At 42.7% G+C, this 14,613-nt stretch overlaps 1 protein-coding gene across 1 annotated transcript; it reads right to left on the bottom strand.

Annotated features, from left to right (window-relative positions):
• Positions 1-452: 452 nt before the first annotated feature.
• On the bottom strand, positions 453-14,088 carry NEMP2 (nuclear envelope integral membrane protein 2). The gene is made up of 9 exons (XM_014259057.2): positions 13,959-14,088; positions 11,545-11,660; positions 9,748-9,976; positions 9,502-9,574; positions 8,415-8,508; positions 7,623-7,737; positions 6,754-6,979; positions 4,393-4,569; positions 453-2,366 (listed from the first exon to the last, which is right to left on the bottom strand). The coding sequence occupies exons 1-9, from the start codon at positions 14,086-14,088 to the stop codon at positions 2,141-2,143; spliced, it is 1,386 nt and encodes a 461-aa protein (XP_014114532.2). The 3' UTR covers positions 453-2,140.
• Positions 14,089-14,613: the final 525 nt, after the last annotated feature.

The following is a 14,613-nucleotide window of genomic DNA, read 5'->3' as shown; positions in this document are numbered from 1 at the left end:
TTCATGATGATGACACAAACATTAAATGAATCTGATTTGGTCTATAGTAATTGTTCAGGGAGGAGTTTCCACCTTTCTCCCAAACTATCCAAGATAATGAGATTTTCCTCTGTTTTCACAAATGCTTGTTGCTAGTTCCAGAGCCCCCCAAGCCAAACCCGACTTCCAGAGTGTGGGTGGCAATTTACCATGGATTTGGTAGCAGCAGCCTCTCTTAGGGGTGAGTCTTGCTGCTAGTGGCCTTCCTAGACAGAACTCTTGCCCTGTTTTTGAATGTCCTTGACTTAACAGCAAATGTATTTTGGATCACCTGCTTGACATGGCTTTCTCTGCTAAACATGCTTTTGATTCTGCTGAGGTACTTAAAATTTTGTGACACTAAAGGGTGTTAAGGGTCTCTTTACTGTAAAATGAAAGTGATCCTTTTAAACTGAAGCAAAGCTGAAGCAATATAAAGAAGGAAAGACCACATCAGTAAGGCTTTAAGGCTTTCAAGCACCAACTCAGTCCTTTGTTGCACAGAGGAGCTCTTGGGTTATGGTACGGCTGCATTTAGCACTGTTGGAGGTAATGGGTTTTGTCCCTGATGCAGTGATGGACAAGGAGAACCCAGGACAGCACCTGTACTGCTGAAGTCATGCTGCACCACCAGGCATGTTGCAAAGAACAGACACCCCTATTAAAGCAGATAGATCCCAGTCTAACATGCCCTTCTTGAGCACCAATTACTCCCCATTGCTGACAGTTCCTGGTGGGTTTGTAAGATCAGATAGAGACAGAATTAATAGTCCTTTGCCTTCTGCAGTTTTTAAGACAGTAAAGGAAAACTGTGAAGTGAACAGAAGAATACAGGGAGGGATAGTCTAAAAGAAGGAAATTACATCTGCAGGCGGATGAACTGAGGTACACACTCTACTCCCTAGCCTAGGACTGTGTAATACATAAAATGAAAGACACTGCCTAAATTTCTCTCCCTGGTCTCTTTTTCCTCCCCAAGTACCTCCTGTGAGAAATCTCACAGACCGCTGGGAAAGGGAAAGTAAAAGCCAGGTATCTTCCCTCATTGTTTTGCTGGGAATGATTTTCTGCTTCTTACTCAGTAAACAAACTACTGAATACTCTGAGGCTAGTGGAGTTGTGTGTGGGTTATCTGCATTCCCAGTTCCAGGCTCACAGCAGCACTCTGGCCCTGTTAATAGCAGTTTCTCCACGCAGCTGAAACAGCCTCAGCCTTTGTGGCCTTTTTGGGGCTCTTGAGAGGCCTGGAATAGACAACAGCACCTGTCTGAGTTAAGCTGACACTGAAACTGAAGGCAATAGCAGAAATGTTTGGGGATGGAAAACCTCTCCTAAATCACCTGCATTGTCAGAGGTGGAGAATCAAGAGGGCTAGAGAAAGGTTTAGCAGAAGATCTGTACAAGAGGGAAGAAAGTATGCAAATAAACAAAGACTTGGAAAGAACAAAATGCAGTACTACAGCAGTGGTCCAGAACAGAATAATAAAAACAGAGGGTGAAAAGTCAGGCAGCATTCTGAGGGGAAAGGGGAGCTTAAAACTAAAGGCAGAGGCAGGAGGAAGCTAACAGACAAGCCCAGCCAGAGGAGAAAACAAACCTCATTCAGCAGTGTTAACTCTCTATGAAATAGTCTCACAAACAACGAACACAGTTTATCGACACTCTAACAGCATTATCAGAAGTGTTGACACAGAGGGTACTTAGTAAAAGGAGAGTATTAAAAATGGCTTTTCCTCCCTCTAGTGCTCAGCACAGAGGACTTGATGATGGAAAGGGCCAAAACAGATTCTGTTTACTAGAGGTAGTGTCCTTGATAAAAGAAGGCATCCTGGTGGACAGGCTGTCTCCAGTACTTGCCTTGGAAATACACAGTGTTTGATGTTTATTTCCCCAGTGAAAATACCCATAGCATAAGATTCCTCTTCACTTGAACAGCCCCTATGGTTTTCTTCTGTTGCTCAAATCAGGTAACACTGGTGACACAGGAAGCAGTTTTTTCAAAAATCCTTCTTTGTCCACCAGCAACCACAAGAAAATGCCAAGTGTGAGTTCTCATTCTGTAGCCTCCCTTTCTAAGACAAGTGTGTTTTCTGTCTCTTTTTTTGTTGTTATTTCCCAAAGCTCAGAGCAGCTCAGTAGCATATGGAAATGGAATTTGTGTATGCATTTCATTTTCATTCTCTTCATCTTCTTCATGGACAAAATTGGCTGGCTTATGTTGCTCAGACTGTACCCTTGTCTCAAACAGCTGCTCTTCCAGGAAGGAGCTCCCAATGCCATACTGCTCATCATGCGCCTTTGTTTCTGCAGGTGAAACGTGGGGAGATCCCAAAACAAAAGCTGCAAACCTGCCAGATTTTGAAAGGGAGATGTGATCAGCCTAGAAATTAATAGAACAAATACTGTAAATTGTAGGGAATTGCTATTTAAGCAGGAGTGCTGTAAGGACATCCCCACAGGCAGTGCAGATGAGGGGAAGTTCCAACGGATGGCAACAACCCCAGAGATTGGTTTCCCGGCTCATCTTTTCAGTATTTTCTGTAGAAGTAACTTTTGCTCTTCTGGAAACCATCTGCAAGGTCTTGTGACTAAGCAAGAAGATCTAACTTCATTTTCACGTCTTGTCAATACTTGCAGGGTAATCCAGAGTAAGCATTTGTGCAGTGGGGAAGTTGGTACTTTTGCTTCTAAAAATTAATTAAAGCTGTAGCATATTTGAGACAAAGGCTGTAAGAATTCAGGTGTGTTGATATTGCTAACGAAAGGAAAAAAATGGCAAGAATTCTGCACTCCTACATTGTGTGTAGTCACCTTGTTGCTAGTGCTGCGTGTGCAATGTGGGCAAGCTGAGCTCAAGTCTTCCCAAAGAATTCCTCCTCTGGTGAAGATGGAGCTGCAGACTGGGAATTCTGTAGCTGCTCCAAGTAAATGCCAGAACAAAGCATGAACTTAGCACTGTCCATATAAGCAATCTGCCACAAATCCTACTTTCAGTGGGCAACTCCATTGAGGAGAGAGAATGGAGCTGGAGGTTTCTGGCAAGAGTGTGAGAACAGACGGCAGTTCTGACACCTGGGTAAGTGTCAACAGCATCAGAGAAATGTATGAAAAAGGAAATGCAGCTATATTCTGGAGTTCTGGTAAACTGATCAATAATTTACATTTCAGACTTAACATTTCTGTGAGATGAATGTCGTCACCTCGCTGTTCTTGGAAGCTCTGTTAGTCTAAATGGGGAACAGGTTTGCCTTGGGATGAACCACAGTCTGATGCTTAATGGGAGCTGGGAGGAGTTCTCTAAATCTGATTGCTGTTGATTCTCCTTTTTATTTCCCTGTTCTCAACCAGTGAACAGTTTATAACAACTCTATTAATGAAATGACAGCTAGAAAATACATGTGTCTCAGTTGTTTTGTACATTCGGTGGGATTTAGCTCTACAATACAACAAAAAGCTTTCACCTTTTTATCTCTCCATCATGCTAAAGGAAGGCAAGCAGCTTAGAAAGTAAGACTGTAAACAGTAAATCTATAAAACCTGGCAGAGAGACTGTCTGTGTGCCAATCCAAGGGAGATGAAGGTTCTGAAACTGGATTTAACTTGTTACTGATTAAATTCCAAGCTGACTGGGGTTCCTTTAAAACCGTGACACTTGGTTCTGTGGCAAGGACTAAGTCTTTGTGGCTGGCTAATATATTAAACTCTGCTTCTGATATCTTCAAGTTTTTGTTTTGATGGGAATACACTGTTACGATTAATTTTACATTCTGCAGGGTTTTCTGGCTTTGCTTGTTTGACCCTTCCTGCCCTGTATTTGTTTTAGGTTTATCTCTTAAGCTATACATGGTACGGCTCTTCTACCTGTTCTACTTGCTAGTTGCAGGTATTGATTTATTTCTCTGTATTCTTAATCTTATATAGTGATACTTCAATAATAGGATTTCCTGACTGCAGGTTTGCAGTTGGAGAGCTTAATATAGATAATATGTGAGTATGTATCTTCACCCTGCCCCAATTTTACACCACAGAAAAGGGCACGGTTCTAAAACCTGAAGGAGGGAAATTTCACTGGTTAGAGAGCCACCAGGATCTCTGCAAGAGCTTACAGAGACACTGTAGGAAGCCTTTAAGTTCTGTGACCGTAAATTAGCTGTGAAGGTCTGCAAACTCCCAAGAGTAATTTGTGGTCAGGGAGTAACAAACAGAAATTTAATGCCACCAGCAAGTTATACCCTTGAGAGGTGTGGCTGTGGTCCTGAGTGGGATATGCAAGATAAAAACACCTGGAACAGTGCCTGAAGTGGCATTTAGATCTGCTGTGTGCCAGTGTCTGTGCAATATGTTTCCCGTTTTAGAGGAGCCAGGTTTTCTTACCTGTGTGGGGCCTGGAGTTTGGATATAGCTATCCAAGATGGGAAGTCAGGGCTCCTGCAGAATGAGCGCAGCTCCTCCAGAGCTCTGATAGTTTCACTTTCACCTTGTTCTCGGTATTCCTCTTCAGTAAGGTATTTAAACACCAATTTTTTTGATTTAAAGTGATGCTTCATTTTTCTAGAACGAAATTAAAATAATCAGTATTTATAAAGTCTTCTGGCATGTAATTATCTGCCCTTTTTCTCTATACCTGCTATTAACATACATTAGTCACCCCTACCCTTTCAAGAGAACAAGCTGCATTCTTACGTTTGAGGACAAGGTATGTAGTGTTTGCTAGCCTGTTTACCCTAGGTCTGAACCAAAGCTGTAAAATTTCATATGATATTTAATGAGCTTCAGATGAGCTTTAGATCAGGTCCTTATTGTGTATGCATGGACTAAAATCTCACAGAATTAAAGAGATGGCTGCTTGCTCAGCCATTTTTAGGTGCAAAATGCAAAATGTGTCTGTGCAGAGACACGGGCTGAATCAAAACCCAGTCTGCATATGTTACTTGAAAGATAAGCAATGCTCTAAGCCTGTTGTGAGTTGTTCGTGTTGTTTACTAGATTGCTTCTCTTAAATCTTGCTCTAAATTACAAAACTGAGTAGTCTGAGGCCAAAATGTTTACAATCTGATGGTTTTTTAGCTGCTGTGTAGCAATGTATAATATAATTAGATATAAATTAGAAAGTGTGCCATGTTCTGTTTCCTTCTGTCGACTGCTTTCAATTTAAATGTTGTGATGAGTTAAGATAAGCAAGGGCTGGATGCCCATAAAACTTTCAGCTCTGTATAAAAACACCTGCTCCAACATCAGCAGCATTCAACTTTCCTCCTTATACCCCTTTAAAGCAGAGAACTGTAGCCATTGTTTAGGTCAAGTAGTGAAGGGTCTTGCTGGCTCAGTGAGATCCACTGCTCTTAACAAGAAATACTGCAAGATTCTAAATTATTTTGATATATTTGCTGCTCTGAACTGTGTATCTGGCATCACAGCCTCACAGTTTGGTGCTGTGGCTTAAGGATTTTGAAACAGAAAAATTAGAAAGCCCTTATCATTCTCCTAAGAGAGATTTGTAGAACTATATTTCTTTATAGAAGCATCAGTTCATTAAAACCGAAAAGAACCACATGAAGAATAATCTACAGTGTTTCAGTGTAAAACTTCAAAGTAAAAGTGAACTTGTGGCCACATCATACTGATTCCAGTGTTATGAACCTGATTACAACAGGTGCTGATCTTACATGTTGCTTTTGAAACAGCTGTTGCTCCTCAGCTGCAGGCAAAAATTGGTCTACAACAAATGGTAAATTCTACCTAAAATAAAAAAAGCTTCAACTCAGGCCACACTTCAGCATGTAAAAAGAGAGGACAAAACCAATGCAGTATGTTCTTCAAAACTAACCTGTGTGTAAAAAAAACCCAAACCCAAATTATTTGGTTTTTATTATTTTGGTTATGCCAGTTCTAGCCTTTGCCTCTTCCTACTTCTCTGCGGTTCAGCAGAGTCCACAACTATGGAACAGTCTGTTCCAAAGACTCTGAAGCTGGATGCTATCCATCACTGAAGGTAAAAAACAGATGTCAATTGGCAGGGTTTTACAGAATCTTCATTTGAGGCATTGCACTTGTGCTAAAACATTCTTCAAATTCAAGGATGAGCAAACACGTTGCTCCTGTATTGCTATTGAAAACACTTAACAAGTTAAGCATTCCAAATCCACAATGTAAGTGGGCCTCTAGGAATACTGAGGAATATCTCCATAATTTTCTGATAGATTGCTTCTATGAATCAGAGGGAGGTAACAAACTTGGAAAACTAAAATCATGGAGAACACTACTTTGTGGACATGTGATTTTAGTCTCTGAACTCTATTCAACCTCCAAAGACTGTCGCTTTTGAACAGCTGCATCCTTGGTGATGGTACACTCTTTTATCCCTAAGATTCCATATGAGTTCCCTGCAGCTTCTCTCACTACACGTCAAACCAAGGCAGTATTGCTGCAGCCTAATCAATCAAACAGAAATGTTCTTGTTGCCATATGCTGTGGACTAGAAGGTGCTACATTTGTCCTAAGAACACAGTCACATTTTTCCATTATCCACATAACAAAACTCCTGCTTAAAACTGCCAAGTGGAAAATAATTTCTGTGTCTCTGGACCTTAAACCTTTCCTACTGCAGTTTTACATTTGGCAAAATTATGAAGTAGTACTAGAAATTCCTAAACCATTATTGAAGTGTAGGGTTTTTTCATTATCAGTTTCCAGTATTTCCTGGTTCTCCCAGGACTTGGATATTCACACACAGACCTGGCAATGTGACAGGCAGCACCCAGGGGGTAACACAGGCCTTTGGAGCAGAGGCTGACTGCTATGACTGCATATGCAACTTGAGGGATGGTGACACCCAAGTAGATCAGGACAAAGGCTGTTACTTGGAGCATCCATGTGAACAAGGTTATGCTGAGCTCCGTGGTCAGCGGCCCATGATGATAGCAAATGGCAAAGCTGGTAATCCCAACAGCCAGAAAATACCCTGTAGGAACACAAAAGGACATGGAGAAAAAGATGAAAACTACCCCTATAAACTTCACTTTGCTTCACAAAGCTTGCAGCTGCTGTGAAGTGTAACCTGCTGATTCTTGTGTTGTCTTACAGACAAGTGCATGATCTTTTATGTGCTTTCTATTTCCAGAGTGTGCCAAGACTTCACACGGTTATCTCTGAACAGCTTTTAGCCAATGCTCTTGATTGCACATGAATTCTCCTCACATGACCATGTGGAGGCAGGTGCCAGATCAATAGGTTTGTCAGTCCCTGCAGCCACATCCTGTTCCCCGTGTGTGCATCCATTTCCCACATCCAGCAAAGTGCAAACCAGAGGAGCTGCCCTTTTGCTCTTACAGGGAAAGTAAGTAACAGCAAATAAATGAACAATAATGCAAGCAAAATCTGCTCTTAGAACTAGTCCTCTACGTCAAACTCTATTTAATGATACAATGTGAGTAAACACTCAAATGCCTGGATTAGGAACCTTTAGAATGTTTCAACATCCATGGCTTAGGAGAAAATAGAGCTCTATAAATGAGTCACTTGATTTTCTTTTTTTATGGGCAGGTATTCATCTGACTACTAAATTAAACCAAAATCAGCAGCACATTTCTTGGTAATTTTCTTACCCAACAGGTAGTTTTTGTGTTCAGACCACAACCACTGTATATTCTCTTTGAAGCAGTAAATAAAATAAAGAGAGACCATCCAGGAGCCACTCATTAAAATCCAGAAGGTACTGTGCTAGAAATTAAAAACAAACAAACAAAGGAAAAAAAAGTTCAAGTCAGAATCAGGACCATGGTTTCCAAAGAAACTCACAGGCTAAAATAGATGTGAAATTCTTTAGACCTACAGGGTTTGAGACTTCCACTGCAGAATCCTCTGCATGCTACAACAAAAGAGTATCAATTACAAGCAGAGCAACTGCATCCCTGTGTTTGTGTATCGTGTCCCAGTGTCACAGTATAACCCTATGGACGTGTGTTCCCAATTAACGTATCTCAGCAATATTATGGGAATACACAGGCTTTATAAAAGTAAAGGAAAAATTTACATCTGCCTTACAGTGAATTGCCTTTCGTGAATGGAAGAGAATCTGTCTCAGTTGCAACTATATTTTTATTTATATTAATTCACAGATTCAAAGGTAAGCTTAGCTCCAGTTCAATAAAAATAATTTATGTTTCAGAAGGTACTCTTCTTGTACATCACCAACACCTGTTCAGTTTAAACTTAGGAGGAAGCTAAATGGAACTTGACTCTGGCCTAAATATATTTACTTGATTCAAGCAATCCTGCAGTAATTTCAGTGCAGTTACCTGGCCACAAAACCAGAATAAGATCAGAATCAGGCTTTGTACTGTCACGTCTTGTATTATGATGATTGCTATTATTTTGTTTTATAAATGTAGATTTACCCTTGGAATAAATCTTTTAAGTGTCAACAGGACAAAGACTAGCAGAGCAAGAACACCCAGTATTATTCCAGAAAGGTAAAAGAACTTGGCACTCCTGTAAGAGAACAAGAGAGAATATGGTGAGAAGTATCATTTGTAATTGATTAAGATGCCAACATTTGTAAAAATGGCAGTGATCTTCAATAAGAACTTAAATCAGCTGTAAGTTAGAGTTGTAGTTATATGGTCAACAGGCCCAGTTCAGGTATTAAATCTGTGTTAGGAAAAGTTCCCAACAGATACTTAAGGTCACTGGAGTTCTTACAGGTTAAGAGACTGTGCTGCAGTTTTTTTAAGCTCACACTACTTCTGATTGCATTGACCTTCTAGTCTCTAGTACACAGAAGGAAATTAAATAACCAATATGGTTCTGTACTGCAAGAGAAGTTTTATATTCATTTAAAATGCAGAAAAACCTCCACAAACCCACAAGTTTTTTTTTTTTCCTAAGCATATGCATTTATAAATTCCATCTTATTAATTCAGAGTTAATGCTATAAAACCTATTGCTGCTCTGCTTGTTTTAGAGGTGCCTCCTGACAATTATTTTGTGACTCACTTTGCTTTGAAGTTGTAGGCATATATTTTGCTGTAACAACTGAGTATCCTCCCTTACATGCTATGCAAAATGTGCATCAGAAGAAAGGCTGGCACAAAGGTGGAGGCAGAAGAGGCCCCAGATGACTTTATCCTAAATATTTCCCCCGCAGGAAGGCATCATTAATAACCAGCATTCTGCTATCCTCAGTGGTCTACAAAAGGGAAAAAGGACTTTCCTGATCCACATACTTGCCCACTGAGGATTGATTGTCTTGGTGTCCCCCAGTGCAGGAAGCTTGGATACAAGAACCCTAACACAGCTGACTAATAAACAGTTAGGTACTCCAACGTATGTCACAACCTGTCCAAACACAAATGGTATGAGGAAGTTTTAAATATATATTTAGTTCCTTATTTCACTTTCCCAAAGAACTACCTCTTTAGCTTAGCAAACAGACCAAAGATGCACAGACTTTGGGAAAGAAGGTCAAAAGCAGCTAGTACTCACCTGCTCAGGCTGTTTGCAAAATGGAACAGAAAAATTCCAGCTACAAACAAAAACAAGAGCTTTCCATCTAGCACTAAAAAGGGGGGAAAGAAATAGAAATTGACTTTAGACTAATTCAATCTGAAATGCTGATTATATAAAATATCAACAGAAAAGTCCTAAGCTTCTTACAGAAGAGATGGTACATTCAGTAGCACTGGCAATACCAAGCCATCTGTAATCTAAACTCAAAGATTTGGTACTTACTTTCTCTTTTCACCCTCACAATGTATGGTTCAATTTTGAAGGGTTGTATTTTGAAACAAACATCTTCTCCATATTGTTTTATGCTCAGAAAAGTTTCTGTACATGTCTCTGGTTTCCAGAGGATTTGAACAGCACATGCAGCAAACTCAAAAACAGTTTCTGAATTCCGACAGTTGTTTTTTTCTGAAATAGGCTCAAACCGGAACTTTTCTCTGCTGTTAACTTTTATCTAGAAACAAAGAACAGAATACACAGAGAAGCAGCTCAGAATCACTGTGGGATTTTGTGAACTGTATCATGTATCAACCATGCATGGTAATGAAAATCAGTCTTAATTGTTTAGTATTGGATATTTATACTATGCAAAGATTAATTTAAGTTTACAATTAATCACCTTACAAGGTAACTCAGAGAACTCATCAGCAGCCAAGTTCAGTGGAGGGACCCCAATCTATGCAAAAGCACAGTGGGTTTGGTTGTACTGTGACACTTGGCCACACACAAATTTCTAACAAAACCAGTAAATAGCTGACTGACCAGTTTGTTTTGTGAATGTTCATACCTTTCCTCCTTCCCTTCCTGAACCATAACACATTTGACTTGCTTCTCCTTATAATGCAATCTTCATGCTGGGTACATGAGGGATGACGAAAATGAAAGCTAGCATAACCAGAAATTTAAATAGAAGCACATTCTTGTTGGGTATTTTGGAGTTTTTTTGCTGGTTCCCAGTGCCCTCTCCCAACAAACTGGTAAAAGACCTTGCCCATCTTTTTAGTTGGGGTGATTTTTCTGAGAGCTCTGATACATGGTGAGCATTTCATCAGGGCCTACTAGACAACAAAGATCCATCTGCAAAAAAGTGATGCAATGGGTAATAAACCAGGTTTGTATTGGGAGAGGAGATAATGTGTCAGCAAGCAATTTGTTGTGGAAAAAAATCTGAACTTCCTGCTTTTAAACATTGACTCCAGGAAAGTTTGTGTGACTGATGGAGGGTTTTACCACCTGGAATCTGCTACCATTCATAAAAACATCTGCAACATGTTCCTGAGGAAAATAGCTCTGGGAACAGACAAAGAGATATTCCACTTCCTTGTATCTGAGAGAAAAGTCCTCCAACAGAGACAAGATGAAACAGTTTCCTTCCTTTGTCTGGAGACATACTTTTCAGGAAAGAAAAGGAACCATGGAGATGGTTAGCTAATTCCTTTAGCTGTTACTGCTTCCACTCTTGAAGAGATGTTTATTTGCTTCAAACTAATCTCTAAATGTGTGTCTTGTAAGATGACCCTCTGTTACTCAAGAGAACAAACACACTGCTGCTGGTATTTGTTCATTAGTCACAATCTAACGAGCCTTTGGTTCCTACACTTTGGTGTGCTGTGGTGAGAGAGCCACAGAACTGCACACAAGTCGTCAAATTTAGAAGTTCCATAATGGCAGTTGGTGATAAGCAAAAACATTTGTTGCAGAGGTTAACAGTGGTCCATCCACAGAAAAGGTATGCAAGAAAGTAACAGACAATCCTAAATTAATGTTTTTGTGGCACTATCATACTCTAAGCCTGGCTGCCATCCTTACAGTAGAGACCAAACTGCACTGCATCCCAACTGGAGGCTCATAATGCTGCATTTCTATCATGGTCCCACTCAAACCATTAATAACCCTTAATTTAATTTCATTAAAACCATTAATTCCATAGAGATGCTACCCTGATCTTGCTAACTAGCCATGTGGTTTGCTGGGAAAAGCTCACATGAAATACATTGACTGATCCCCAGAACAGCCTCTTACCTGGACAGTCGACCACAGGTACTGTAAGTGAATTGTTCTGTTTTGCACATAGCAGTAACAGTTTTCATCCTGCTTCTGGATGACATCCATTTCCTGCAATAAACTGCAGTTTTTACCTGGGGGGAACAAAAAAGTTAATTTTAGGCATCTGTCAAGTACAAATGTCTAATTTTAGTCAATTTCATTGTTGTAAATGCTGACAGAAACATTTCCAATATGATTTAAATGGAAAATCAAATTTGACTTCTAATCAAGTCATTTAGGCTCCAAAGTAAACTGCAACACCTTTGGAAAAAAAATATCCAGGGTGGTATTTTTAAAAAATGTAATCCAGAAAAGCTTGGCTTCAGCATCAGTGTTTTGATGGCAATGGAACAGGGCCTCTGGGCCAAATTCACTGCTGGCATGAGTGGGTGTAACTCCACCACAGTTCTCTATACCAGTGGTGAACACAACTGTGGGAGTCTGAGCAGGTAAACAGACTTACATATTAACACAGTCATTTAGCACATGACACGGCTGCTGATCACAAAAGTCATACTCCTCTCCCTCAGAAATGTGAAATCACAAAACTCTTCTTTTTAGAATGTTTTTTCTCCTGTCACAGTCCAGCCATGGCATGTAGCAAAGGAACTGCACTGACAGCTCAGCATAAATCATTGAATTAGAGACGTGAATTTTTCTAACCGTCCTGAAATGTTAGTGAGCCCCTATGATCTTCAGAATTAGATTTCATTTTTGAACAGAAATGGACCTAAAAGATTAATGGAGCAAAGTTTGAATAACATACATTCTGATCTATATACATGTGTAAAATATACCCTACAGTGCATTACCACAGTGTTTCAAGAACATAATTAAGAAAAGCATAGAGGAAATAATTACACATCTGAACAGAAGGACTCATCTAGCTTACTGAATAGAAAATGTAGGTCTCAGCCAAGCTCAGTAATAACTGCTAACATGCTGTCATGCACTCAGAGCAGCAAAATGGGTGTGTGCAGTCTCAATCCAGACATGGAGATGCTGTTTGCAGGTAAAACCCTGCTGTGTCTCTATAAGGAAGCTGAAATTAAGCTAAATTATATTTTAACAAATTTAGTTAAGCCAATGAAAAATTCTGTGTGGATATTCTTATTTAGGTTTATTATAGTTCTTACTTAGGTTTATTATAGCATTACAGAATTATTGTCCACACACGATCCTACTAAACTGGTTTAATCTTAAAATTTGGGCATTTTTCCTATGGAAAAATTAACTATGGGATTAATTTTCATCCATGGCAAATGGGATGTGGGAAGGAGCACAACCATTCAGACAAGCACTAGCTGTACCTTTAGGCAGGCACTTTCACAAAAGTCATCGCATGATGCTGCAAAAGGATTATTTGTCACTGAAGTGCTGCCGATTGACGCAGCAAGGTGAGGCTGGGCACTACCCAGGCCTAAAACCGAGATAATCCAGGAACAGGAAATGGCAGGGCCAAAACACAGCCCAGTGTCCACACCTTCCCTGAAGGGCATCTTAGGGCATCCTGTCACTATGGATAAAGTATCCATCCGTGTCAAAGGCAATGTCATCCACATGCAAGGCTAGCAAGTATTTTCTTACTACCCATAGTTCTAAGGTATTTTTCATGAGAAAAAATCAGGCGCTTGAAATGTTGCATCAGCTCCACAGAGTGAAACAATTATATTCCAAAAGGAGAGATGCTTCTAAACGGGTAACTCTGACGTGGTGCTGGGTTTAGCTACTGGGAGGACACACAGCTAGAGTAACTCTCAAATTCTGAGACTTCAAGCAAAGAAATTTGGAATTATGAGCCATCAACATCTGCTACAGCATCCGGAGGACGCCCAAGACTCGAGAACGTCAATGCAAGGAGGAAGCCGGTTCTCGATTTCCTTATTGCTACTACACCTGAGAACAGCCTTTAGGGGTTTGCCTGCCCTTAAACATGTTAATAAAAGATCTGTTCTGCACCCGATTCCCCTGGCCCGAGCTCCTGAGAAAGCCAGAGGGAGCTGCACACGCAGAGGCGGCTCCCGGCCCCGCCGCTGGAGCGGGAGGGACGCGCCCGCCCTGTGCGCCGCGGTCCCTTTGTCCGGGCGGGCTCTCCCGGGCCGGTTCCCAGCGCCCGCCCACCGTCCTGCGGGAACCGGACCGCGACGGGAGAACAGGGGACACGGCAAAGCGCCCGAGGCCGCGGCTGGCCCGGCTCCGCTGCAGCTGCTGGCGGGGCGAGCCGGCCCCGGCCCGTCAGCCGGGCAGCGCCATGTTGGGCGGCAGCGGGAGCCGCGGGGCCCAGGGACAGCGGCAGCGGAGCGTGTCCCCGCTCCCTAGAGATGGGGCCGAGGAGCCCCCGGCCTGTGAGCACCCGCCCTGCCCCGGGGGCGGGAGGGGACGGGCAGTACCTGCTGGCGGCGCCTCCCCGCTGCCCCCGGCCGCCGCGGGCAGCGCCAGCCGGACGAGCAGCAGGAGCAGTCCCGGCCCCGCGCGGGCCCGCGGGCGCTGCCGGCGGCGGGGCGGCGGCGCCGGCCCCATGCGGCCGCCGCCGGCTCCAGCCCCGGCCCTCGCGGCCGCCGAAGGGCGGGGCAGGGGCGGTGCGGCCCCGCGGGCCCCGCTGCTCTCTCCCCCCTCAGGGCGCGAGCGGGCCGGGGCTCCACCCGCGGCACCCGGCACTTGTGCCGGAGCAGCCGTGCGGGGGTGAGGGGCCCGTCTGGAGTGTGACATCCCGCCCTCGGCTCCTCTTACGTCTGCCGTGGGGTTGACAGGGTGCGCTTGGAAGGGAGGAGGAAAACCATCGAACGTAACAGCTCAGCCCAAAGCGTGTCTCTGGAGTGTGATCCCCTCAGAATGTTGGCTGCCCAGTAAAGGTGTAAAGTAGTCCCAAAGCAAACGGGACGCTTGCAGACCTCAACCCAGGCAGTCACCCAGCTGAACGGGAGACAGTGTTTGATGTCCTCCTTACACAGCCGGCTCCCAGCCCGAGGGAAAGGCCGAGCCCGGTCACCGGGGTGCCGGCAAGCAGCGGTGGCTGAGCCAGACGCTGAACCACACATTAATCAG

This window comes from Pseudopodoces humilis, chromosome 8 (assembly GCF_049639895.1).
Source record: "Pseudopodoces humilis isolate 2021_Gansu_Grassland_sample_001 chromosome 8, ASM4963989v1, whole genome shotgun sequence".
NCBI lineage: Eukaryota > Metazoa > Chordata > Aves > Passeriformes > Paridae > Pseudopodoces > Pseudopodoces humilis.
This window is presented reverse-complemented; position numbering and strand designations above follow the sequence as displayed.